This window comes from Linepithema humile, chromosome 7 (genome assembly GCF_040581485.1).
Source record: "Linepithema humile isolate Giens D197 chromosome 7, Lhum_UNIL_v1.0, whole genome shotgun sequence".
Taxonomy (NCBI): Eukaryota; Metazoa; Arthropoda; class Insecta; order Hymenoptera; family Formicidae; genus Linepithema; species Linepithema humile.
In genome coordinates, this window is record NC_090134.1 from 5,700,028 (window position 1) to 5,723,949 (window position 23,922).

At 41.6% G+C, this 23,922-nt stretch overlaps 3 protein-coding genes across 7 annotated transcripts; 2 read left to right on the plus strand and 1 right to left on the minus strand.

The window, feature by feature from the left end:
- The first annotated feature begins 876 nt into the window (after window positions 1-876).
- Ptp69D (Protein tyrosine phosphatase 69D) lies at window positions 877-16,007 on the plus strand. Of its 2 annotated transcripts, none has more exons than XM_012360796.2 (11): window positions 877-1,529; window positions 3,918-4,226; window positions 4,390-4,977; window positions 5,109-5,402; window positions 5,477-5,736; window positions 5,959-6,745; window positions 6,821-7,067; window positions 7,442-8,441; window positions 8,538-8,825; window positions 9,327-9,755; window positions 10,083-16,007. In XM_012360796.2, the coding sequence occupies exons 1-11, from the start codon at window positions 1,427-1,429 to the stop codon at window positions 10,161-10,163; spliced, it is 4,386 nt and encodes a 1,461-aa protein (XP_012216219.1). In that variant the 5' UTR covers window positions 877-1,426; the 3' UTR covers window positions 10,164-16,007. The 2 variants fall into 2 exon arrangements, with proteins under 2 accessions (XP_012216219.1, XP_012216218.1); XM_012360795.2 differs by having other exon boundaries at window positions 880-1,529; window positions 7,430-8,441.
- Window positions 16,008-16,974: 967 nt separating this feature from the next.
- LOC105668480 (uncharacterized) lies at window positions 16,975-21,023 on the plus strand. The gene is made up of 3 exons (XM_067359787.1): window positions 16,975-19,284; window positions 19,500-19,817; window positions 20,124-21,023. Exons 1-3 carry the CDS (start codon window positions 18,931-18,933, stop codon window positions 20,388-20,390), a joined length of 939 nt encoding a protein of 312 aa, XP_067215888.1. The 5' UTR covers window positions 16,975-18,930; the 3' UTR covers window positions 20,391-21,023.
- On the minus strand, window positions 20,727-23,715 carry LOC105668479 (TBC1 domain family member whacked). 4 transcript variants are annotated; one of them, XM_067359782.1, is made up of 5 exons: window positions 23,542-23,715; window positions 22,573-22,741; window positions 21,920-22,487; window positions 21,519-21,788; window positions 20,727-21,310 (listed from the first exon to the last, which is right to left on the minus strand). In XM_067359782.1, the coding sequence occupies exons 2-5, from the start codon at window positions 22,722-22,724 to the stop codon at window positions 21,206-21,208; spliced, it is 1,095 nt and encodes a 364-aa protein (XP_067215883.1). In that variant the 5' UTR covers window positions 22,725-22,741; window positions 23,542-23,715; the 3' UTR covers window positions 20,727-21,205. The 4 variants fall into 4 exon arrangements, with proteins under 4 accessions (XP_067215883.1, XP_012216320.1, XP_067215885.1 ...); XM_012360897.2 differs by lacking the exon at window positions 23,542-23,715 and adding an exon at window positions 23,462-23,479; XM_067359784.1 differs by lacking the exon at window positions 23,542-23,715 and adding an exon at window positions 23,193-23,389.
- Window positions 23,716-23,922: the final 207 nt, after the last annotated feature.

Sequence of the window (23,922 nt, forward strand, 5' to 3'; positions counted from 1 at the left end):
TCCTATTGCCTGTGCTTTTCATTGTGCTCAGCCCCTGACGTGCGTGTCATTGATGGAAAGCACCCTGTCTGACACCGTGTCGATGTGTGTCGCCCATTGAAATATATACCATACTGGAACGAGCACGCCTTTGTTCTCGACCGGTCAGATGGAGATAGCTGTTCGGACCCGGATCTCTCTATCTAACCAACAGTTTTGGTCACGTGTTCACAGCTACTATTAGTCGAGAGTAGACGAGATAGAAAGAGAAATCCGGTACCGAGTCACTGCCTTGTCTGACCGTTTTGTCGAATGGAGGGGGTAGCCTGTGCTCGTTCCAGTATGGTATATAGTTCAATGGTGTCGCCTAAATGCCTTGATGGAAAGCTCTCACAATATATCATAGGCCGGTATTCATAGTTGTTTCTTATATTTAAGATCGTCTTAAGTCGTCGTCATCGTCATCTTAAGATACTAATATGGCTTTTTGATTGGTTCATAGCATTTTAAGACAATACTTAAGACAATCTTAAATATAAGAACGGACTATGAATACCGGCCATAGTAAGGTATTCGTAGATCCATGGGCTACACTGTCTCACGTAGTCAAACCGAAACATTTTGTATCTGTTTGTTGATTGGCTGTTTAAAAGTCCCTATGAATCATACTTTATACTTCTGTCATTAGTAAATCTTGTTTATTTCTGTAAAATAACATTATTTTCTTTTTTTTTCAGGTGATATACAGCAGAATCATAGATAATAAAAAATAAAATTTTATTATAAATGCTGATGTTTATCGACCAACAATAATTGCCAAATAGTATGACTTTTGCGCAACGTCTGCAAGAGTGCGCCACCATCATGCACAATGGCCACGACAAGAAAGAGATCTCTGCCAGTTTACTCCTCCCCCCCCCTCCTCCTGTGTGCGTTCTTGTCTGTCGTCGGTGATCGTCGGCGCGCTGGCTTGCGCGTGTGATGCGATTCAGTTTCTCCGGCGCACCGTTACGGGGTGAAGAGGTGATAGCGTGAGCGCCCGTCCGGTCGCCAGCGTTCCGCCAAAGGTGCCGCCGCCGCGAGTGTGATACACGGTAAGAAATTCTACAAAACTCACCGTGCAGCCCAACCCGCGAGTAATGATCAAGTGAGCGAGCAGCGAGCCGGGGATCGCCGACAACACCCGCGGTCGCGCGGCGACGCATCGCGGATCATGGGTCTGTGAGGGCGGTATCCTGAAGGAACGGGGACCCCCGAGAAGGGGAGGATCGCCGTGCACAGGGACGAGGACGACGGGCACAGGAAGCGCGGGTTAGCTAGGAGCAACGGCGGGGAAGAAGGGCGGCAAGTAACGCCGGGGACAGAGAAGGCGAGCCCGTGGACTCGCCGACGCTCTCTCGCGTGCACACCCGCACGCACGCCCGACCGACCGGCTGTCACGACCGCCATGTTACCCCGGAGCAGCGGCGGTGATACGTCGAGTGCGCGGTCACTGGCACCGTTGCTCTTCTGCCTCCTCGTGCTCGGCGCGGCCGGCCTGGACGAATCCGGTAAGTCAATCCGCGGCCGTGTGTCTCTCCCGCGAGAGAGAGAAAGAGGGGAAACGCGATAAGGCGCGCCGGGACGCGCTCCGCGTACGTCCGCACGGATCTGTGCGATCGTTTCACTTACACTTTTCGTTACTCCGCGTTAAAATCAGAAGAGCGTGAACGGCGAAAATGTTCAGAACGAGGGATTTTGTTTCTCGGGGAATATTATATAATTTTTGGATTACATTGCGTTCGGATGCGAGCGATGCGATTAATTCTCGCACGGGAGAAGGTGGAAATGCGAGATATGATAATGCCCAGGATTGAATTTCAATGACGGATTGGCGCTGGTATACTTTGAAGCTTTTTCCGAGAACTTCGTTATGTTATGTGCGTATAAATAACAGATGCGATTAGGCATCGAGAGCCGGGAAAAAGCACGTGGAAAATCGCACGCCGCTATGCGCGATCGATTAAAAGCGCGGCTACATCGAATGCATCGAATAGTATATGAGATTCGGAAATTCTACGAACTTAGTATTCCGTCCACAAAAGCGCGTGAAGGAATTCGTAGATACATTTCTATAAAGATATTTCGCGCCCGCATTGTTACGATCAAGCGCGAATATTTATCACAAAAGTAGCATTTTATTTCATCTTTTTTTTTTCACGCGTAATATTATATTTGCATGACACGAAATGTGCAAATTGAAATTTGAAGAATACAAATTTCGAGCTCACAAATTTAGACACAATCGTCGTCCTTCGCGGCTGTAATAAAGCGGCCAGATTTTCTGTCAGATATCGCGGAATATTCCGTCATTTCTTAGAACGAGGAAAGCGTGACAGCACTATATTGTTCCACCCAGCAAGTCGGATAACTCGCCTCTTACGGATGGAACTCACTTCGGCGAAAAACCTAATTCCGCCGTTTAATTCCAGCTAACGCTAGCGTTTATCCGCTCGTCACCATAATCAAGCTCGTCGCGCGGTATTTGGACCCCGTCCATCTGCGGTTCCGCTTTTCGCGTGGCATTGACAATTAGGCCGGGCCGAAATTATAATCGTCCGCTCCGGTGATGCACGCCCGCGTCAACGATGTGCCAGGTGGTTGTGCGAGGGGAGTTGTTCGTTTACGCGCAGTTCTCTGAAGATCCACTTGCGGCTCGAGGATGAAAATAACCACTCGAAGACTCTTTTCCACTCAAACCGTAGTTAAACGACAGCATTGAGCTGATTTAAGGAAACCGCGCGTTCGCGCGCGCACGTACGCTTAAATGTACGTATGCACTTAAATAGACCGTTTGATAATATGCGTCACAATTCGTGCAGCATTTCTGGCAAAGAACAATTTTTTCAAGAATATTCTGATAAACATCGATAGCTCTTAGCATGCTGCTGATAAAAAACAAGGCGAGTTGCGTTGTCAAGATATAAATAGATGTCACGCAATAACAGCCTAATCGTCAGGTAATTTAGATAAAGCTTCGTTCTAGCTGATACGAATGATATTGTCAACACGTGTGAATCTAAAACTTTCAAATTCTGGAGAAGCGCACGTTATTGTTTAATGAAACCTCAGCCGTTCAATATCGCCCTATTCGTCGAATGCATCTATTATCGTTGCGCACGATTGCGTTATCATATCATTGTATCGTATTTATATTATACATTTACGCACGGCTGTGTTATCGTAGCGATCAACATGTGTGTCATACGTGGATAAGTCAGTGTGCGTCGCAGGGAGCGTGTCTAATCTGTGTTTGTAAGGGCTGTAGGCAGCGTATGTGTACGAAGCATGCGGGGGCGGTCGTTGGCATTGGACATGCCACATTGTGGAAATAATCTAGCGAGATGCGCGAGGAGTGAATGCGCCACTTACGATGCTTTTCTCCCGGCAAATCGTGTTACATTGCAGAAAGAATTCCGTATCAGGTTTATCGAGAGAATGTGGCTCGGGATAATTTTTACGAGATTATTGATTGATTTCGGCTTCCGATGCCTGGCAGCGCGATGAGGAGGCACTTGGAGGCGGAATAAAAATAATGTAAAATATTACCAACCTTTGATGCGGACAATTAAATAACGGAATTAGAAATTAGATCCCCGATATGAATAAGAAGAAATCCGATCGGATGGAAACGATGGAGCTTCGATAATTAAAAGAACGAGTGCTTTTCCGCCGTCCATCTCTCTATTCATCGAAAATGAACGGTCGCGGAGCATTCAGCGAGCTATGCTAAATTTGATTTCATTGATCGCGTAAGAATAGCGTATGGGAATTAAAGGGGCGAGCGCCAGGTAATCGAATTCGATGGGATCGAATTTGTTATCAAATTATCCCGCGTAACTACTAGAAATAAATTCTCACATTATGTAGATCAAAGTCTCGAATTTTGTTGATCGCAGTAAGTGTAGAGAAACCGGAAGTACTGGAACCGAAGATCGAGCGGACGGCATCATTAGAGATCCGTTCGTCGCAGGATATGGAGGGTATAGAAGCGGGCAGCACACCGTCGCTGGTGTGCAAGCTGAACGTGCCGGGTCAGGTTTGGTGGAGCACCGGCGACAGAAATCTCACCACCGTCAAGGATTTCGAGTATATCGGACGGCTCGACATCAAGAAGGCCAGCAGGAACGATACGGGCGAGTACAAGTGCTCCGCGCTGACCGCCGACGGCGAGTCGCTCGAGAAGACCATCCATATCAGAGTGATAGGTATAATAAATCTGTTAATCTGTTGAAATATCTTATCTATTCCGCATTCCAAGATACATTACGCATTTAGAATTTTAACCGCGCGATAAAAGATATCACCGTTATAAAATGTCATCGCAATAACGAAATCGGTCGCCATTAGAGTGTCATCTCTCGTTTCCAGAACCCGGCAAGATAACATCCGGCGGGGACACGAGAGCGAAAGTGACGGAAGCGGCCAACTTGACGTGCCACATACACGGTTATCCATTATCTCAATTTACTTGGTTAAAAGGGAATGATTCAGAGAGCAGCGAGCACTTGAAGAATCTCACCGTGGTCACGCCGATAAATGAGACCTATGCCGTCTTGACCCTGGAATTCAAGAGTCTGGCGCGCAAGGACAACGGCACGTACGTCTGCCAGGCGAACGACTACAGCGGGATGGTGAGCGCCGCGGCGCATCTATTCGTCATTGATCAGCCGCAGGTCAGCATAGACTTCATGAAGGCGGTCGGCGCCGGGAGTATATTTTTAAATTGGACCGTCAACGACGGCAACGAGCCCATCCAGAAGTATTTCATCCAGCACATGAAGAAGGGCACGGATCAGCGTCAGTACTACGCCGAGCACATCGGCGGCGGTAACTCGAGTTACGTTCTCAAGGGATTCGAGAGTAACACCGCGTATCAGATCGGCATCAGCGCCATGAATAAGGTGGGCACGTCGTTTCTGCAATTGGACCCGCGGTGGATCACCACGCTTGAGAAAGGTATAGAGAACGTTCGCAAATTTCCTCTCAAACGCTTGCTGTTTTCTAATTTTATTTAATTGAATAAGTAAATTTAATTCGTTAGTTTTAATTTATTTTTGGTATAATTTGATATCGAAAATCTGTTGCAGACCCGGTGTTTGTGCCGAAAGTGTCCGTGAACGGTGTGACGGAGAATTCGATCACGATAGGCTGGACCGTGCCGCCGCCAGATTTGAAGGAACACGTGCACTACTACAATTTGATGGCCACTCACGCCGATCAGAATAGAGAAGCGGTGTATCCCGCCCAACCCGTCACCGTGTACGCGTTTATGGATCTCGACCCGGCGACCACTTACAAATTTAAAATAGCCGCCTGCAGCGAATACACGAAGCAATGTGGCAATTGGAGCATCGAGGTAAACGGCACCACACTGGACGGAGGTACGTCGGCACAAGAAACGTGAAGAAAAGTTATATTTTTGAGCTATCGATAAAATGATCTCTCGCTCTTTTAGTCGCCAGTCCTCCGAAGAATCTCGTCGTTACGTGCGGCTACGATAACATAAGCAGCTCCAGTTTCATGTCTATCACGTGGAAACCGCCAGAGAAACCTAACGGCATTATACAGCGTTACACATTGCAATTGAATGGCGTGGCAAAATTCAAGAATGATATGGGACTTTTGGATATCGATAGCTTTGAACAGCCCACCAAGAGCGTCTCCAAGAGGAACAGCACGCGATACAATCAAATACCTTCCAATACAAATTATACGGTATGTAACTTGATTACTCGAGCTTGAATTATTTCTTTCTCTTTATTAAACTCTTAATTTCTCTTTATTAATTTCCACGAGCAAATTTTCTCAATTATTTTTCAATTAATTCTCAATAATTTCTCAATTATCTCCAATTTATTAAATTGCTATAAAAGTAGTTCGGTGACGAATAAGTTTCTGACATTCCGTGAATTAAAAAAAATAAATGCTCGATCGAAGATTCGGGTGCACGGAGTGACCAGATCTCGCACGCCCGGCAAGGACGCCGTGGGCAACTGTACGACACCAGTTACGATTCCGGATCGCGAAAGCATGAACATGCGCAACTGGCGCAAGATCGAGAGCGAGGGCAGGCAGCTATTCAAGCTCTATCTACCGCGCATCTCCGAGCGGAACGGTCCTATTTGCTGCTACCGCGTCTATCTGGTGAAGCTGTCGCCGCATAAGACGGTCAGCGATCTGCCGCCTCCCGAGGAGATGGCGGTGTACTCTTATCGGTACGCGCACAGCTCGCCGACCGGTGGCGCCTACGTCGCCGAAACGTTCGACAGCGATCAACTGTTGACCGAGGTCTTCCTCGGCGATGGCGAGTCGTCGAACGGTGGCGCGATGTGCGACAAGTGCGTCGGTTTGCGACCCAGACCGGTGCCACCGCCAGTGCTAGAATTTGTCCCGGAGAACCCGTCGACCACCGTTTCGACTTCGACCCACGCGAACAACATCAACGCCACAGTGACGACCACGCCGATACCGGCGACGTCTGTGACCGGCGGCAACACGGCCACCACATTCACTACGTCAATGACGATTCCTATGACTGCGAAAGCAGACACGACCACTGCTGTGCCGATGATCAGTAATGCGACGGAAAAAGTAGCGAGACGGAAGAGGGAGGATTCACCCGTGCAAAAGGCGTCTGTGGACGAATCCGGAGAATCCATCGTGCCGTCTCAGGATGGCTTCCTCGACGAAACGTCGAACTACACCGGTTTCATTGAAATCATCGGTACGTATAATATGCGAAGCGTCAATAAAACTGTCAATTGTATCGATATACTTGACAATCGATAATCTTTTGCAGTTTTCGGCAATCAGAAGGATCAGTTTCTGCCGGCATACAGCAGTTATTTCAATCCTCTGTACGGCGGAGTGGATCCTCTCAGCGTGATAGCCGCGGAGGCGACTACTGTCAGAGAAGTGATAATACAGCTCTTCATCGCTCTGATTTTAACTCTCATGATCCTGTTCATCGCGCTCTGCGTGCTATACAGATTTACGAAACGCGCGCAAGAAAGGGAGGAAGTTATAACGCTACGCAACAGTTTCAGGTGAATACTAATAAAAGTTTGAAGGCTTAAAAGTTGTTATTTTAGAAGTATAAAAAAGTTATGCAGTCTTCTGCAAATATTTCGCAATAAAAATTATTTAAAAGTCGCAATAAACTATTTTTATAACGGACGCTTTTTGTTTAATAATATTATAGAAAGATTTTATTAGATTATTCGGAAGATTTTCTAGTTTTTTAATTTTATTTGCATAGAAAAAATGAGAAAGCTTTGAACAATATAATTTAAAATGATGTAAAATGTAAAATAATGATGATTACTAAATTCGGCACTTTCTAAATTATTCCTTATCAAAGCTTTTTACAAAATACAGCGTATATCTGATGAATATCCGTTCTCTACAGACATCTTTGTAGGAGTCTGAGAGGCAGGCACCAGCTCGTGGCAGCGAGTCCGCCGGATATGCCGCCCGTACCTAAGAACGAACTGCTGCAGGCGTACTTGGAACGGCATCGGGACTCGGACTACGGTTTCCAACACGAATTCGAACTGTTACCCGACCGATTCACGGACAGGACGACGCGCGCGTCCGAGGCGCAGGAGAATCTCTACAAGAATCGCTATCCGGACATTAAGTGTTACGATCAGACGAGGGTGCGCCTGGCGCAGATAGACGGTATCTGCGGCTCCGATTACATCAACGCCAACTTCGTGCTCGGCTACAAGGAACGCAAGAAGTTTATCTGCGCCCAGGGCCCAATGGAGAATACTGTGTGCGATTACTGGCGCATGATCTGGGAGCAGCATCTCGAACTCATACTCATGCTGACGAACCTCGAGGAATATTCCAAGACCAAGTGCGCCAAGTACTGGCCGGACAAGCGCGAGACCAAGAACTTCGGCGACATCACGGTGGAGCATGTGAAGGAGCGCGCGTACTCGGATTACGTGGTTCGCGAGCTGAAGATGACGCGGTTAGGCGAGCGTGACGCCCGCGCGATCGTACAGTATCACTTTCTCGTGTGGAAGGACTTCGTCGCGCCCGAGCATCCGCACGCGATACTACGCTTCATCAAGCGTGTCAACGAGGCGTACTCGCTCGAGAAGGGACCGATCCTGGTGCACTGCAGCGCCGGCGTAGGCCGCACCGGCACGCTCGTGGCGCTGGATTCCCTGCTGCAGCAGCTGGCCGAGGAGGGCCAGGTGTCGATTTTCAACACCGTGTGCGACTTGCGGCATCAGCGCAACTTCCTCGTCCAGTCTCTCAAGCAGTACATCTTCATCTATCGCTCGCTTATGGAGATGGCGCAGTATGGCGATACGGAGATCCCAGCATCGCAGCTCAAGACGACGGTTGCTAAGCTCAGGCAGCGGGACAACGGCAAGGAGAAGTGCAGAATGGAAGAGGAATATGATGTAAGTGTACACAATGTAGAGAATTTGCTTCAATCAATTTTGTTGAAAAAAATGATTTTTTCCCTTTAACGTAACACGCACAATTTCTGTTTGCAGAAAATTAGTTCCGTGTTGGAAGATCGGAAGTCCTTCTCTGTCGGCGGCGGAGAGGAGAATAGAACGAAGAACAGAAGCGAATTGGTAATACCATACGACAGAAATCGCGTAATACTCACCCCGATTCCGGGCAAAGAACACTCGACGTACATTAACGCGTCGTTTATCGAAGGCTATGATAATTCCGAGTCGTTTGTCATTACGCAAGATCCGTTAGAAACCACAATAACAGATTTCTGGCGAATGATCTCGGAACAATGCATCTCCACAATAGTTATGTTATCTGACGTAAGTGCATATAATGTACAATTTTATCTTCTCATTTCTTTTGTTATATTTAATATAAAAAAATTACGTTTGAGTTTTATTAATTTCTGCAAGAAAAAAATATATAAACACTATGAATATTGCGTATTAATATATCTATGGGGTACGCAATTTCATACAGCTTTTAGGATATTAATAAATGGTGTATTTTTTCATGTTGATTTTCTGTTAGCGCAATCAATGTTGCTCTGAATAGCAACGTTCAAATAAATATAATTTAATTGATATAAAAAAAATAATTTCCTTGATAAATGATTAATTTTTTCATTAAAGTAATACATATATCGTAATATTTCTGGATTATGCATAAAATTCTTTACAATCGGGTGAAAAAATGCTAGGGTCCCCGATTTAATTAATAAAAAATAAGTGTATATATTTAGAGAAAATTAGATTATAGATACATTAGACTTATATCGTCTGAGCGTATGACATGTATAAAATAAATAATATTTTTTCCAGTTAAACGAAGGGCCACGTAAATGTCCACGCTACTGGCCCGACGATGAGACCGATTACGATCATATAAGAGTCCGTTACATCCATAGTGAGAGCTGTCCGTACTATACACGTCGCGAGTTTTGCATTTTGAACACGAAGACTGACGAGAGCAGCGTCGTGAAGCAGTATCAGTATCACGGCTGGCCGACGGTGGAGGGCGAAGTACCTGAAGTGACACGCGGTCTCATCGAGCTGGTGGATCAGACGCTGACGAATGACATCGAGAGCATTGGTTCGCTGGTCGTGCACTGCAACTATGGATCGGATCGAAGTTCCATGTTTGTGGCGCTCAGCATATTGGTTCAGCAATTGCGCACCGAGAAACGCGTGGATATCTTCACAACAACGAAGAAACTGCGCTCGCAGCGGCACGGCATGATCAGCACCTTCGTAAGCATCTAAATAGTGTTTTCATATAGTTGGACAAGTTATTTATTCGAAGAAAGACTCAGAGAAAACATATGATACGTTAAAGAATTTAACATTTTATGAATTTTAGCACAAAAGTTGGGCATTTCTGTGTGAAAACTTGATGAATTATCACACAATGCATATTTTAGAAATTATATATATATTTTAATTGAAGTATATGAAATATAATTATATATCTGTTCTTTTATTTTTAATTATGAATTATGAAATGACATCATGAATTACAATTTTGAGAACCTTAACTAAATGTCATAATTGTATTAACGCTGTTGTTACATGTTGCAGGCGCAATACGAGTTTCTTCATCGCGCAATCGTGAATTATTCGGATCTTCACAACTTGGCCGACGATGAACCGGTATCATAATACCTGAGAAATAGCAAACAAGACTAGATTTGTTCTAAATACTCTGTTTGGGCGAACATGCGTGAGGACGTTCCGTGACGAGTGTCCGAGGATCCACAAACATTCGAACAAACGCGTATCGCCCCAACCAAAGATGAACAAGCATCGACGAAGGATCATTGACGCCATCATCATCACCATCGCCATCAAGCAGACGCATTCTGCACAATGCGAGCTTGTCGCGTCGCATCCAGAAACTACTTGTACATAATATACCTACAGATTTTACATGTCCTGACCATAAGTTAACTGTGAAAGAGAAGCACTGACTGGAGATTAACTGGAAATTCAGCAAAGGTGATCCTAACACGCGGATTTCCAATGTGACAGACGCAAAGTGCAGTGCGTGACGGCGTCACGAAACTGTTAGAAGCTTATTTTTATCGATAGTCTAATGATCGAACCGGAGGGTAACGTATCTATAGTGTGTTGAAAACATTTTGTGATCGAGATACGACGTTGAGAATTTTCGTCAGCGAACCCTCGACAGCAAAAGGACTAGCGCAACAGGAAAGGACGGGTGTACTTTACGACGAGTGTATAGGTATGATATATATGCATTCTTTAAGTACATGAGCTCGAGCTCCGAACTGCATCCTTCTCGCAGTTGAAACAAAGCGACGAAGGAGCTCAACATCGCAATTATTCGCACAATCCGAAAACTGATCACGAAAATTTCCAGTGAAACACATCCCGACAGCCGATACAGAACATTTTCTTTCGAAGTGAGCGAGGCGGAGTTAAGCTAATCCAATTATCTTTGTTCACGCGGAGAAAAACTTTGCAAAAAAAATGTTTCTGCAACGGGGATGCGGGATGTCGCTATTTTATGATCTGTCGTAATGAGTAATATTAGTGACTACACGCGCGTTGCGCGTATATTTATACGTTCTTCGATGATATATGCGTTATTATTACGATGTATTGCGCGTATCACGCGCACGCTGATTTCTCTTCTAAAAGGAAAGACTGATAGTCTTATTCGGTTCGAAATACGCGACTAGAGCACATACCTCGTTTGCACAACATTGAGATTTCGCTGTCAATCGTAATATTGTGACTACAGACGGACGGGAGAGTAGGATGGTTATCCTTTTTTTTGCTTTTCGTATATGAAGAAAATTTATAGATATACGCGTTGCACTTTTCTAGCGCGCGAAAACAACACGAGGACTATGCTCGCGACTTAAGTCGAATACTGAATGGGCCGGGCAGGAAGACGTGAAGTATAATTTGCAACGTACGCTGAAAGATGTATTTCGAAAGCGAGATAGAAAAATATGATGCACAATACTTTCGAAAATCTGATTTACGATACTAGATGCAAAATGGTGTTCGACAATTAACGAATATATTGTGTTCGAGTTACTGCCCGGCCCTGCGAAGAGAGACGGCAGGAAAATTGGCGGCGTCGATATAAACGAGGAGTAAAAAAAAAAAGAATAATAAAAATTGTAGATTAAGCGGCAAGAGAGGAAAGGATAGAATTACGCGTTTAATTTTTCCGCACGTTCGTTCAGTTCTAGTCAAGTTTAAGCTCCAGTACGTGCGCTGCCAAGCCATAGCCATTTCAGGAGGCAGGAGACAATCACGTTAATTACGATTCGCATCGCGTCGCCCGATTATTTCCTTTTTCTTTCCTTCTTCGCAGGTATTAATTTCATTCCATTTTAACTGGAGATCCTCCGATAAGAGACACGAATTAACGCGTCCTCGGAAAAAAATCACAATTTTAACAATCATAAATCTTTTGGACGGAAATTCGCAGGAAAGGAATAAACAAAATCGGCAAATCAATGTGAAAAATTAAGATATAAGTTCTATACTTTTCTTTTTTTTTTTTTTTCAAATTACTTGCAACAAAATCTGTATTTCTTTCGATCGTGATGCTCTCACTTGGAGGAATCCGGCGTTATTTCGCGACTCACATTGGAGAGTTCATTTTAAACGTTAAACGCGCTGGATGGATACGTCCCGCCTTATTACGCGACAAATAGATATATTAGTTTTTAGTCGTTACTGCATAAAAATCTCGCTTCGGTTACGTAGTTGGTAAAGCGCCTCTAAAAGAGATAGGATACTCGCCGCCTGTATTTATAAATATATATACATTGTTATTATCGCCTATCGCTGTTGCTATTGATGAATAGTGTGACAATACTTGTTTCGTGCCCCCCCCCCTACCCCCCCCTACCCCCCTCTTCACCCTCGATATATCGGTTGTTATACGTACGTTCTCCGCGGGGTACGTCACGCGATGTTTCGTTTCATTTTAATTGACATCCGATTGTAATTACTTTCGTCGGGTGTTATTCATTATACTTCCTTAGTTGGGCTCGTGAACAGCAGTTTGCAAACTGCTGCTAAGAAGTGTCATGTGAATAAAAGTAAAGTGAAATTCGAAAGGTAGCGAGAATTTTGTTTCTATTATTGTTATAAATAGCAAGTGTTCTTTTCCACTTATACGCTTCCATATAATTTGATATAATTTTGTTACGAGCGAATGTGTTTTGTCATTACTCTATTTTTTATATATATAATCATATAATTACCCCTTTTGTTATCACATATTCATATAGATTTGTTATATGTTTATTCGGATATAAATATATGAATAACAATAATATTTATATCTCTTGCATCTACCTTTCGATTAATTTACTGTACATTTTTATTCCGTGACTTATTAATTATGGCTTCCTATTATTTACAGCAGCAAACGGCATTAAAGCGTCGATCTGATTAATCAGTAACATAAAACTATTGCGACCAATTGGTGGCTGCCAATGCAGCTACTATTACAGATGTACCTTTCACACTTAGTATTTTATTTTATTGCGCTACGCTTTCTTTTTTTTTTGTTTTTTTTTCCGGTTACTGTAACGTTACAATACACGTCACGCGGACGGGAAATCCTCGATCTTCGATCGAACGTTTCGTAGTTATCTCCCACGGATTAATGTGTAATCTCCGAAAAACGCCTAATTGACAAAATTGTAAGAGAAAAAAACGACTCTTGCACAGCAGAATTCCGCTGGCACTTTATAGCTCTTCACGATCCGTTATCTTGTTTTCACACGAGAGTTTCGTCAACTTCGAGGTATCTCTTCTGTATATTGCGATTCTCGTGCAATCCTTTCAATCTCGATCTTGAGATAACCAATCATTCCGCCAGAAATCTTTCGGAGAGGCACAAAGTCCAGCCGACGCACTACTTAACTAAAGATCGGCGAAAAAGTATCGATTAAGCATAGAATTACATTTATGCTAATGAATGATGAGAGGCGTCGTAAACGTCGTAACGATGATATATTTGGAGATTTGTGTTTATCTTTAACACAATCCTGTAAAAAAAATGGGTGACGCAAGAGAAATCAGCAGAAATTCTACGAGAAGCTGATCTTTGAAATAAAAGATAGCTTGAACTTTTAAAATCTTTCTCATTGTTTTTTGTTCCATTTTTTTATCTTACGACTTCTTCGACAAGTTACAAATTTTAATTTTGCGACTATCTCCTGACTAATTTTGTTCCAACAAAGGTTTCCGTATGACAAACGATGTGGGCAATAACCTTCCGACGTTTATTTAATTGTAAGTTATATAATTCTTGAATTCACGGCGCAGTTCCGAATAGAACGAGATGATAAACAATGCCGAATCGTAAATGACGTTTCTCGATTGTAAAACACAAGAATAGTATTCTTGTATTGTCGTATAGCGAAATTAATGTCTCGTCGAGTTAACGTATTTTTATTTAAAAAGAAGAAAAAGACGGAAACCACGCGTTACAGAAATAAGATTCGAGTACACACCGAAGTAATCGCTAACTAATTAATTAGCATAATAATAATTCCCTTTTGATAAATCGAGTGAATGACGTCGACTCCTCCTGGTCAAGCGCGGATGTCATTGGGGTCCGACAAACCCCGCGCGTCGCGTTGTTGTTGCAAGCGTAACTCTATTTTTACATTAAAAATTTTTGCATTCAAAAAAGGCGAACAAAACGAAACTGCTTATGCGGAAGAAAAGACGACGGTTCGTTTTTCCCGGGGACGAAGTCAGCCCGGGAGGAGATTCACCGAATTTCCGCCGCGGCCAGGAAGGGTGGAGCGAGTTTTTCATACAATTGCGATGAGGTTCGATACGCGAATAATACTCTCGGTTATTTGCAAAACTGATAATTAATAAACTTGATACTGTGAAGTTCCCACTGGTGTCGTATGCGTGCAAGATTATGTTAATGTTTAACGATACGAGGCCTATAGATAATGAGGTGTACACGCATCATCGCGCGTAATCGACTGGAACGTGTTGCGCGAATGAGGAAGGAGCGTGCCCCTGTGAGGACGTGTGCGTGACGTGTGTTATGTGTTTTAAGAAGTCCGTAAGGATCGAAGGAGACGGCGGTTAAAACGAAACATATTTAAACGCGCAAAACGACGTCGAGGGACGTCGCGTCGACGCTAAATTCGTCCTGACAGCAACGGTGCATCGAGTTGCAATATATCAATTATGATCCATATTCTTATTATAGATTTAGATCTGCATCGAGCAGGTGTTGTTTCAAGTAGAGAGTAATCGCGATTGAATTTTTCTACCTTCACTAACGGCGGATGTCGGAAGTGTGGCCAGAAATTGCGCCAGCACGATTCGACAAGCTCCGCGAGTTTTGAATCGGCGAGAGATCGCCGATATTTCTACATCCAAATCACCGCCGTCTCCGTGTTCGTCGACTATCGATAGGCTCGAATTTTGTAAATTAACTTAACGGTTAAGATAGCACACGGGAAGTACCGCCGCGTATTACATTAACAATTACGTTCGTACATGATAACAAGATACAATTATAAGAGACATTTGCTATATATAGTCTTAGATTTTGTATGATATTCACACGAAGAAGGGAAAGCAAGGATCACGCTGAAAGATCTATATCTGTGAGATATTAAGTGTACTGATAAGAGGGCAATCGAGTAATTAACGCACACTAACCAGATTGAAATCGAGAGAAACGACGCCCCGGATAGGCACATTCGCGAGAGTTTTGTCTCAACGAGAATCGCTCTCGGGGAATAAAACTCGCGCGAATGCGCTTCTGCGACAGCGCTCATCATCGAATCACTCTTTTGTATGAAAAGTTGTAAAGCGATATCGGTAACAGTGCACTCGATGTGAAAGGAAATACATGACACAATAATGAGCCGTAGTTTGTCTTTCGTTTTTCTTCCTATTATTTTTCTTTGCACAAAAAGGGAGGTTTGAAAAAAAAAACATATGTAACAACGCGTTATCTTAAAAAAAAGTGAAAGAAAAACCGTAAAATTATTTAATTTTAGTCATCGAAATTGAGGCTATAAGAAATTATATTATAACAGCATAAAATATGGAATATGATCAAATTCACAAGTACAATTGCAATTCTTTTTCACAAATGATTTCATATTTAAGAAATTTATATTAGATAATGAATTACTAATTATTTTTTTATATTTTTAATGTTTTTTTGTAATTTAAATTTTAAAAATAAACTTATTATAAAAGAGATAATAAGAATGATTTCCTTTTTAAAGAATGTACCGTTTACAAAGTACAATACACTTTATTCTAGCTGTGTCCCGACAAATGACCCTATAACGGTCGTGTGCATCGTTGCCAATAATTAAGCAACGGTTCACTGACTGCTATAAAACGCTACCATGTGCGAGTGTTCTTTATTTAGGCGGGTCGCAGTTATTCGCACGACATTTCCAGGAATTGTAAAATTGCTGCTATTAAGTAACAATAAAATTTGCATAAACATTTTAATGCACGAGTTTATGACAGCGAACCGAGTTACCTATGTCAATAATGTGATTATTTCTAAACAAACTTCCTAAATAGCTTTTGTTCAAAAAGTACCATCTGAACACAAAAATATAAATTCAGATTTACTTCATCCTGAAAAAAATACAAATAATTTGTAAATTTAAAAAAAGATAAAATACGTCAAGGCTAAAATTGATTATTAATTTGAAAAGTTTTATAGAAATAAATTCCTTTAAATTCCCTTCAAATTCATTTATTTTGCTTGCGACGAGACTGACGTAATTGCTTGTGGAAAGAATCAGGAAATGCGTATCGTGTTCGTCGAGTGTATCACGATTTCTAGTCCACGCAGACGGCAGATCCTTTTCAAAACAATAATAATCGCGGGTAATCAATGGATGCCTATCACCTAACGGCTCATATTGGCTGGCTGATCGACGAACCGCGATTCCGCACGTGATGTATCGTTATTTTATCAGTCCATGTAAAATTCTTTCTTTGTTGCGCAGTAAATAAACTACCAAAAAAAGAATGGTACAAATTATATAAAACTCAAAAGATTTCAATATAAATACAAAAACTGACCTCTATGTGTATCGAAAACGAGCAAAATGCTATCCTCGTGTTACATGAAATTCAATTAATCATAATTAAACCTGTTTTGATCCCTCCATCAACCGATCTTGCGGTATGTCGTGATTTCCTCTTACCTCATACGGCGAAGTACAATTATGATAAAACACCTGAAGCTCTCGATACGGCCGTTGAAGATCCGCGGGGTAAATCGGGTTACCGGCATACATTCGAAATTCCGAAAGGAAATTCGTCCCGTCTGCTCATGTCGGAACGAGATTGGCGAGATGCCTGGTAAATTTAATTTCCTTGATCTTAATTAATCCGCACGGTGTCCTTGTATCACAAGTAGCATAATCAAATGTACAAGATGCTCGCGAGTAATTTCTACTGCAACAGACTGAAAGAGGAACCGGTTATTCCGATATCTACATCTCAGGTATTCCAAAATCTTTATTTTAATTTCAACGAAATTATTTCTTTTTATACCATTCTATTTTTTCATTTTTATCTTGGAATAATTCTTCACGAGATGATAATGCGAGGATCCACTCGCGATGCCTAGAAGATTAGGGCCACAGTTCCGGATGGATGATCAAATGCGGAGCTCAAGTAGACAATATAGATTTTATCACCAGTGCGCCGATGGTTATATATTCAAATCAACATTGTCGAATGTGGATCGTCACGGATCATACAATTCAGGCCTTGGGGGGGTTTTGGGTACATCCGTTATATTACATGTGCATATGCATCGAGTCAAGTAAAATACTGCTTTAACGATGCCGGAATATATAATACTATATATATATATATATATATCTGCGCAAGTGGGTCATTTTGGACGAAGGGATTCGTAATAAATGATCTCGATTCAAAGGATTCGACTGCATACTTTGTAACTCTTTCCAAAAAAAAAATTCCAAGCTTCAATGTCGGTGAAAAATGAATTTAAAAAAAGTAACAGGAGCTCGTTCTATAAAGTTAATTGTGAGAAATGGTTAGATTAATGGCTAGAGAAGACATTGAGAAACGGCTAATTAGAAGACATTGAAGAGGATTCGTTCTGCAATGTTAAATTTCTAATCTTCAAAATCTGAGATTGAGAAGCCTTTTTATCCTCAAAATACGGATAGCATGTTACGCTTTTTTTTACAAATAATTAAAAAATAATAATTTTAATAAAAGATCATTTAATAAGCCCAAAGATTAGAAATTCGTAACTTAAAAAATAAAATCAATTTCTTTCAATTAGCAGATTTGCAGGGAAAAAGTACAATGTATGACCGAATGACAGCGATTAATATCTTTACGAAGTACCTGTCTACATTGTTGCGTTTTCGCGTGGATTCGCCCGATATGGGGGGGGAATGTATACCGGTGAAGGAAGTTAATTCAGTCCATGCACAGTAGTACCTTTGCAAACGGGCTCGACAATCCGCCTCGAGCACGCGTGTTTTCCGCGTCTTCGACCCAACGCAATTACGTATCTGCCGCGAAAGAGGCTTGATATCACATGTGCGGGAGCTGCGTGTGTGTATAACGTAGGTCGATTTATTTAACCCTTTGATTGCCACGGGCAGTTGTACACGTGTCCAATCGGGCGCGATCTCTTTTTATCAGTGTAAATGAATAATAAAGTAATTCCAATGGCACGCCGTTGTTGCTTCTTTCGGGAGGAACTGAATCTGTCCCGCGTGTGTCTTCGAAAATTATCACTTTAATTAAAAATGTTAATTTTAAAATAATATACTTTTCTCGTTTAACATGTATTGTAATTCGAGCACTGTGTGATTTTCACGTTGTGTTCTCATCCGATCTCTTCGTCATTGGAAATTGTATAATCGAAGAGACGCTGCAACAATAATGAGAAACATCTTTAACATTCCTTGTGAGTAAAATATAAAACACAAAGTGACATTCAAAAGTGAAAAATGATTTTTGGCTGCATCATCAACATCACGGAAGACAGAGGAGAACTTTTAATTTTACACTCTTTTTTTCTGCGTATACGCAAGACTTCGCTTTGATAAAAAACAAATGTTGGTACTAGTCAATATCTTAATTATTTCAATGAATCAAATATTTGATTATTCAACTACAAAAGCACATGATTTATTCACTGAAAAAAATATTAAAAACAATATAAAAATTACATTTGTAAAGATATTTTTAAAAATTATTATGAAACATATGAAAAAAATATATAATATGTATATAAGTACGTTTTAAATTGTTTGATTGAAAAATAACTATACGTACGAGAAAGAAGCGTTAATTAACGGACCATTAAATGTTCAGACAATCCTTTCCTTCGATAGATGCTAATAGCCCTTAAGAGCAATTCGATATGAATTTATCGCGAGGATCAAAGGCGTCGTGGCCGGCAGCGTTAATATCATTGATCATTGTCAATGTTCGATCATGCGACGCCGAGACGAGCGGGGAATATCTTCAGAAAGTGATGATTGAGCTTCAGGAATTAAATGTGCCGTCTAACAGTCTGACGATGCATGATCGATTGTCGATGAATTTGGATTATCCGCACGCGGGCTATCATGCTCGTCCGGACAACACGTATCGCAAGCTCAGCTCAGACAGTGCTCATCAGGATATCAAGCAACAGGATACGCAGAAACCGACTGCGAGCGTACCTGCCGACCTGACTCACTCCGCTGCGAACAATATAGCACAATATTATGCGGTAAGTCGGACTTAAACTCAATTAACGAAAATCTAAGACGTTATTCATAAAACAATGTGTGAATGAAAAGAAATTGATGGAAATTTATTCTGCAAAGCGATATATTCGCTTGATAATCCTGTTTGTTCTTCATTATTACGCCTTCTCCTAAAATGCTAATTCAATTTCTGTCTTGATTTAATTACGAGGGCAACTAACATCCGCAATTTTTTCAGGTGCGCGACCCGACTGCCGCAGCCAGTTATCCGAAGGTGAAGAAACCGGAGCCGTTGGCGTTTACGCGAGCAGAGCTCGCCGCGCTGTACAAAAAGGCCTTGGAGAAAGGGTCAGCGATCAGCGTCGCCTCGTTGACGCAGGCACTCAATGCCGCGGGCGGCAACGGCAATGCGCTGCTACCGGCATCGCTGCTACCGGCATCGCTGCCGCAGATCGGCCAACTGCAGTCACCGACTAAATATCCGATGTACAATTATTACTTCTTCCCGTTGAAAAGCTTCGCGTCCGAGTTGCAGCGGGATCAACATCAGGCCGCGGTAAGCGAAAGTCCCCGTCACGTCCCCCGTTAGGCGCGATTTTTGCGGCTGCACGCAGCAGGTTTTACGCAAGCCTTAATGATCTTATGCAAAACACGCCGACACGAGAAATTACTTAACATTAAAGCGTCTATCATACAACTGGTTCTGAATAATTGCAAAATATCTCCGATCCGGGATGTTGCTCTACCGCATATTTCTACTTCCGTTATCGTAGCATATAAGGTCTTCGTGTAAAAACCAGTATGTGACGTTCAATGAGTACGCGTAACGATGTCGATGATTCGTGTCATTTTTTTTTTGCAGATTGCTCCAGTGTTTGCGGCCACGGAAACCGCAGAGAGCCCTCAGAAGCAGCTCATGAACCCGCTCTTCGTGGCGATCGGCACGTTTATCAGTATGGCGCTTCTGTTCATGATGAGCGTGCTGTTTCTGCCGAAACTGCCGCAATTGCCGCAATTCGAGCTTTTCAATGCGCGCACCGACAACGACGACTTGATGCGCCTAACGGCTTTGGTGATGAATGCTATAGACGGACGCAATCGTTGGAAAAATTTTAGCACAGCTGGTTGAAAAATGTGCGTGATGTCGTATGAAATCAAAATTACCGCATTTTTATGTTAGAAATTGAAAGTATCTGTAAACATATACAAAAGATAATTTATAAAGATAGTATATTAAAGATAGTGAGAATAAAATATTTTGATCAATCATGGAACAGAAAAATAGCGAAAAGAATATTTAATGTATATATTAAAATGAAATAAGTGTCATTAAAAGAATACTATTAGTGCATATTTTCTTAGGAATTTAAATATATAAAGATGTAAAAAAATTGAAAGAGTATTTAGAATTAGCTGTGTTACGTTAAATCGGTAAGGATCAATGTAAGATCGGCGTTAACGAAAGTTATTTATTTAGTATAACATTGTCATATACTATACTTTATTTAAAAAATGCGATAAATTTTTGTACATAAATATTGATAGTATTAACCATGAAGATCAGTAACTAGAAATATGTCGATGAGAAAATACTATTAAATAGAACTATGCGAGTCTACAAATGTTGTGCTCTGTTGTAGTATGTGTACTACAGTAACAAAGGAAGTAGAGATAAATAATGCACTCCGATTGCTCGGGGAATGTGGACGTGTTACGTGTATTACGTGTGTGCGTGTGCGAAATAAATGAACATCACTTTCTACTTTGAGTATACATACCTACCTGTATTTCGCTAAATCCACCTCGACTTTATAATGTGAAAAAGACTTTTTAAACAAATCGCAGAATCTATACAGTATCAGAAGAACGTAGGGAAGGCACACACTGGGACACTATACGTTAAATGTATACTTCGCCCCGTATTTCCGTCTAGCGACTTAATCGTTAATCAGTCCGATTGGCAGTTTCTTTCTCCGCTGCTTTTCTTTTCAATATTTGTCTCTGATGCTCATACTCGAAATCCTCTTCACTTAAGTTTAATTTCTGAATCTGCAATAATAAGATTTATTTATTATAACATTTGTATAAATTTGTAATCTATAATCGAAATCTATAGATTTATAATTTAAGAATTTTTTAATAATTTAGTTTCCATAATTTTAAAGTAAATTACATTACATTTCTTTAAATTCAGTTTTATCACCATGCATGTTTAATATACTTTAACTTATTCTAAAAGACTAACGTTCGTATTTACCTGATAGATCAAAGCCTCTTCCTCCATGATATGTTGGGGCGGATTTCTTAGAACTTGAAGGGTTTCGTATGTCGTAGGGCAACGCTTAATAAGAGCCGTACGACCTAGACTGCCTTTCAACAATACTAAGCCTACCTTGAAGATTATTTTCACGCCCTCGCAAAGGAACATGTCCCATATGCGCAAAATACTTTCCCATGGTAAAGTTCGCGTGTAAACGCACAAGAACCATTCCGTCATGTACAAAATTGGCTCCATTTTTTGCTTTTTCTAAAATCACAATACATAATTATAAATTAACTTATTTTTATCTAGTTATATAATCACAACAATGTAATTAGTAACTGTAAATCTCAGTCATTTTAATAAGAAGTCACTCTAAAAGTTATATGTGTACTAACTAGATGCTTATATGCGACAGGGGAAACTCTCTTCAGAAGAGCGAATAGAATATCTCCGTCGCGCAGCAATGTTTCCATGCCCTGACTGTAGTAACCGATGAGATACTTATCGCATATCGCGACAAGACACCAGAACGCCTGTACCGCCGGCATGTGCATCAACAGGAACGCGGCAATAGGCGCTTGGGCTTGGCAGTAGCCTACTTTGCTGTTCAGAATGGAATACGCTTTGAGAACTTGGAACAGTTCCTGCTGTCCTGGTGCGTTGTCGACGAACATCTCATGATGCGGAAATTGACGATGAAGGTCCTTCTTAATATCCTCTATATACTTAGGATCGCCCGGCCTCTTGATCAGCTCCTCGTACAGATTCGGATTCTCGTTCATCAAGAGCTGACCGCCACAGAGATTCAGCCAGGCGCGCAGTCTCACGGACGGTGGTATACCCTTGCGACATCTCTCGCGGACCTTGCGATAATTCGTGGTCATAAAGAGACTCCAGTTGTTCAACATCTGTATCCATTTTCTCTCCCTCCGCAGTATCACATCAGGTGGTATAGCTTGCTTCCTGCAATCAATTATTTTACTATGCTTATTTCACTTTACATTTATCATTTGTCATATTATCACTTGCGAAGAATTGGAAACTCCACCTTTCAGGACTGTATTGTGAACCACCCAGGAATCCATGCCGATCGGGTACAGTGGAGATCACTGAACCGCACTGGTATATACTGCTAACTTCAGACTCCAAATCCCCATTCAACTCCTCCTCCTCATTGCGCGACACAGTCGAGGCAGCCATAGCATTTTTCTACTTCTCTGAAAAATATTTATTAATATAAATGTTATTGTTGATAAATTTTAATGACATTAAACTAGATATATTATGTACAGTGCAGTCAATCGTATAAAATTTATTTTACGATAATCATATAATTGCACATTTATTTTAAATACATAATTTATTATTAATTTACATATTGTTTGTTGTATAATATATTTTACTTTTTAACGAGAAAAGATTACAACGATAAAATGGAAATCGCGTATAATGTTTTAAAATGATATTCCACACATTATTTCAAGTAGAATGTACATTTCGAAACGGTGCAAATAATACGTCGAAATAATTCCAGTGCAAACAATTCCGCTATCTAATTATTCCAACATGTACCAGATCCACACATGTGAAATAATATCCATCAACCAGTTGAGAGGATATCTCAACTTATCTCACATATCTTGCATTACTTCATCTCACGCCACTCACTATAGCATTATGGTATATTTACGCCTACTTCGCAATTGACAGTTTACGGTAGTTAGAGTCCACGTAGAGAGGATCAAGCCCTATTTCCCGTCTCATAAATATGCAGGAAGCACGATGAAGTACAGTTTTACAACGCCTGTTGTGGCAATTAATCACGATTCTACATTACGGTGGGGCAGCCGAAAACGACACGGCCTCTTTCCTTTTTTTTTTTCTTTCGCGTGGGACGCATGTAATCGCGCGTGTGCACATTCATCGCAAATATTTACCCATGCACGAGTGCGCGAACGCACCTCCGACTTACGCACGAATGGGCGTATCCTTTGTCGCAAGGATGACAGATACTTACCATGAATTTCTGCCAAATCTGACATTTCGAAGTGTCACGAGCGTGTCGCACGGCTCTGTTGTGTATACAGCAGACGCACGCGCGCCACGCACACACGCTATGCTCCGCTACGTCGCGTTGTACACAAAAAAAAGAACCCGTAGATATAGCTCTGAATATATTCAATTGTTTGGGCAAAGTTTATATGATGTTAAGAGCTACCTATCGAGAGCCAGTTTGTCCTGAAATCAGAGTCTTTGATTGGTCTAGAGAATTCACACTGATCCAATAAAAATGTGTTCTTCGGAGACATATTTGTTCCTAGAAAATAATTTTTTTTATTGGACAGCAAATGTACTTTAGATGCAGTATGAATCTTACATAATAAGATGATATATAGGA

Coding starts and splice junctions, on each gene's coding strand:
- LOC105668480 (XM_067359787.1), top strand. CDS start 18,931: ATGAATTTATCGCGAGGATCAAAGGCGTCGTGGCCGGCAGCGTTAATA. Junction 19,285..19,499: donor ATATAGCACAATATTATGCG/GTAAGTCGGACT, acceptor CAATTTTTTCAG/GTGCGCGACCCGACTGCCGC. Junction 19,818..20,123: donor GGGATCAACATCAGGCCGCG/GTAAGCGAAAGT, acceptor TTTTTTTTGCAG/ATTGCTCCAGTGTTTGCGGC.
- Ptp69D (XM_012360795.2), top strand. CDS start 1,427: ATGTTACCCCGGAGCAGCGGCGGTGATACGTCGAGTGCGCGGTCACTG. Junction 4,978..5,108: donor GATCACCACGCTTGAGAAAG/GTATAGAGAACG, acceptor AATCTGTTGCAG/ACCCGGTGTTTGTGCCGAAA. Junction 8,442..8,537: donor GAATGGAAGAGGAATATGAT/GTAAGTGTACAC, acceptor TTCTGTTTGCAG/AAAATTAGTTCCGTGTTGGA.
- LOC105668479 (XM_067359782.1), bottom strand. CDS start 22,724: ATGGCTGCCTCGACTGTGTCGCGCAATGAGGAGGAGGAGTTGAATGGG. Junction 22,488..22,572: donor TCACAATACAGTCCTGAAAG/GTGGAGTTTCCA, acceptor AATTGATTGCAG/GAAGCAAGCTATACCACCTG. Junction 21,311..21,518: donor AAGAGGCTTTGATCTATCAG/GTAAATACGAAC, acceptor TTATTATTGCAG/ATTCAGAAATTAAACTTAAG.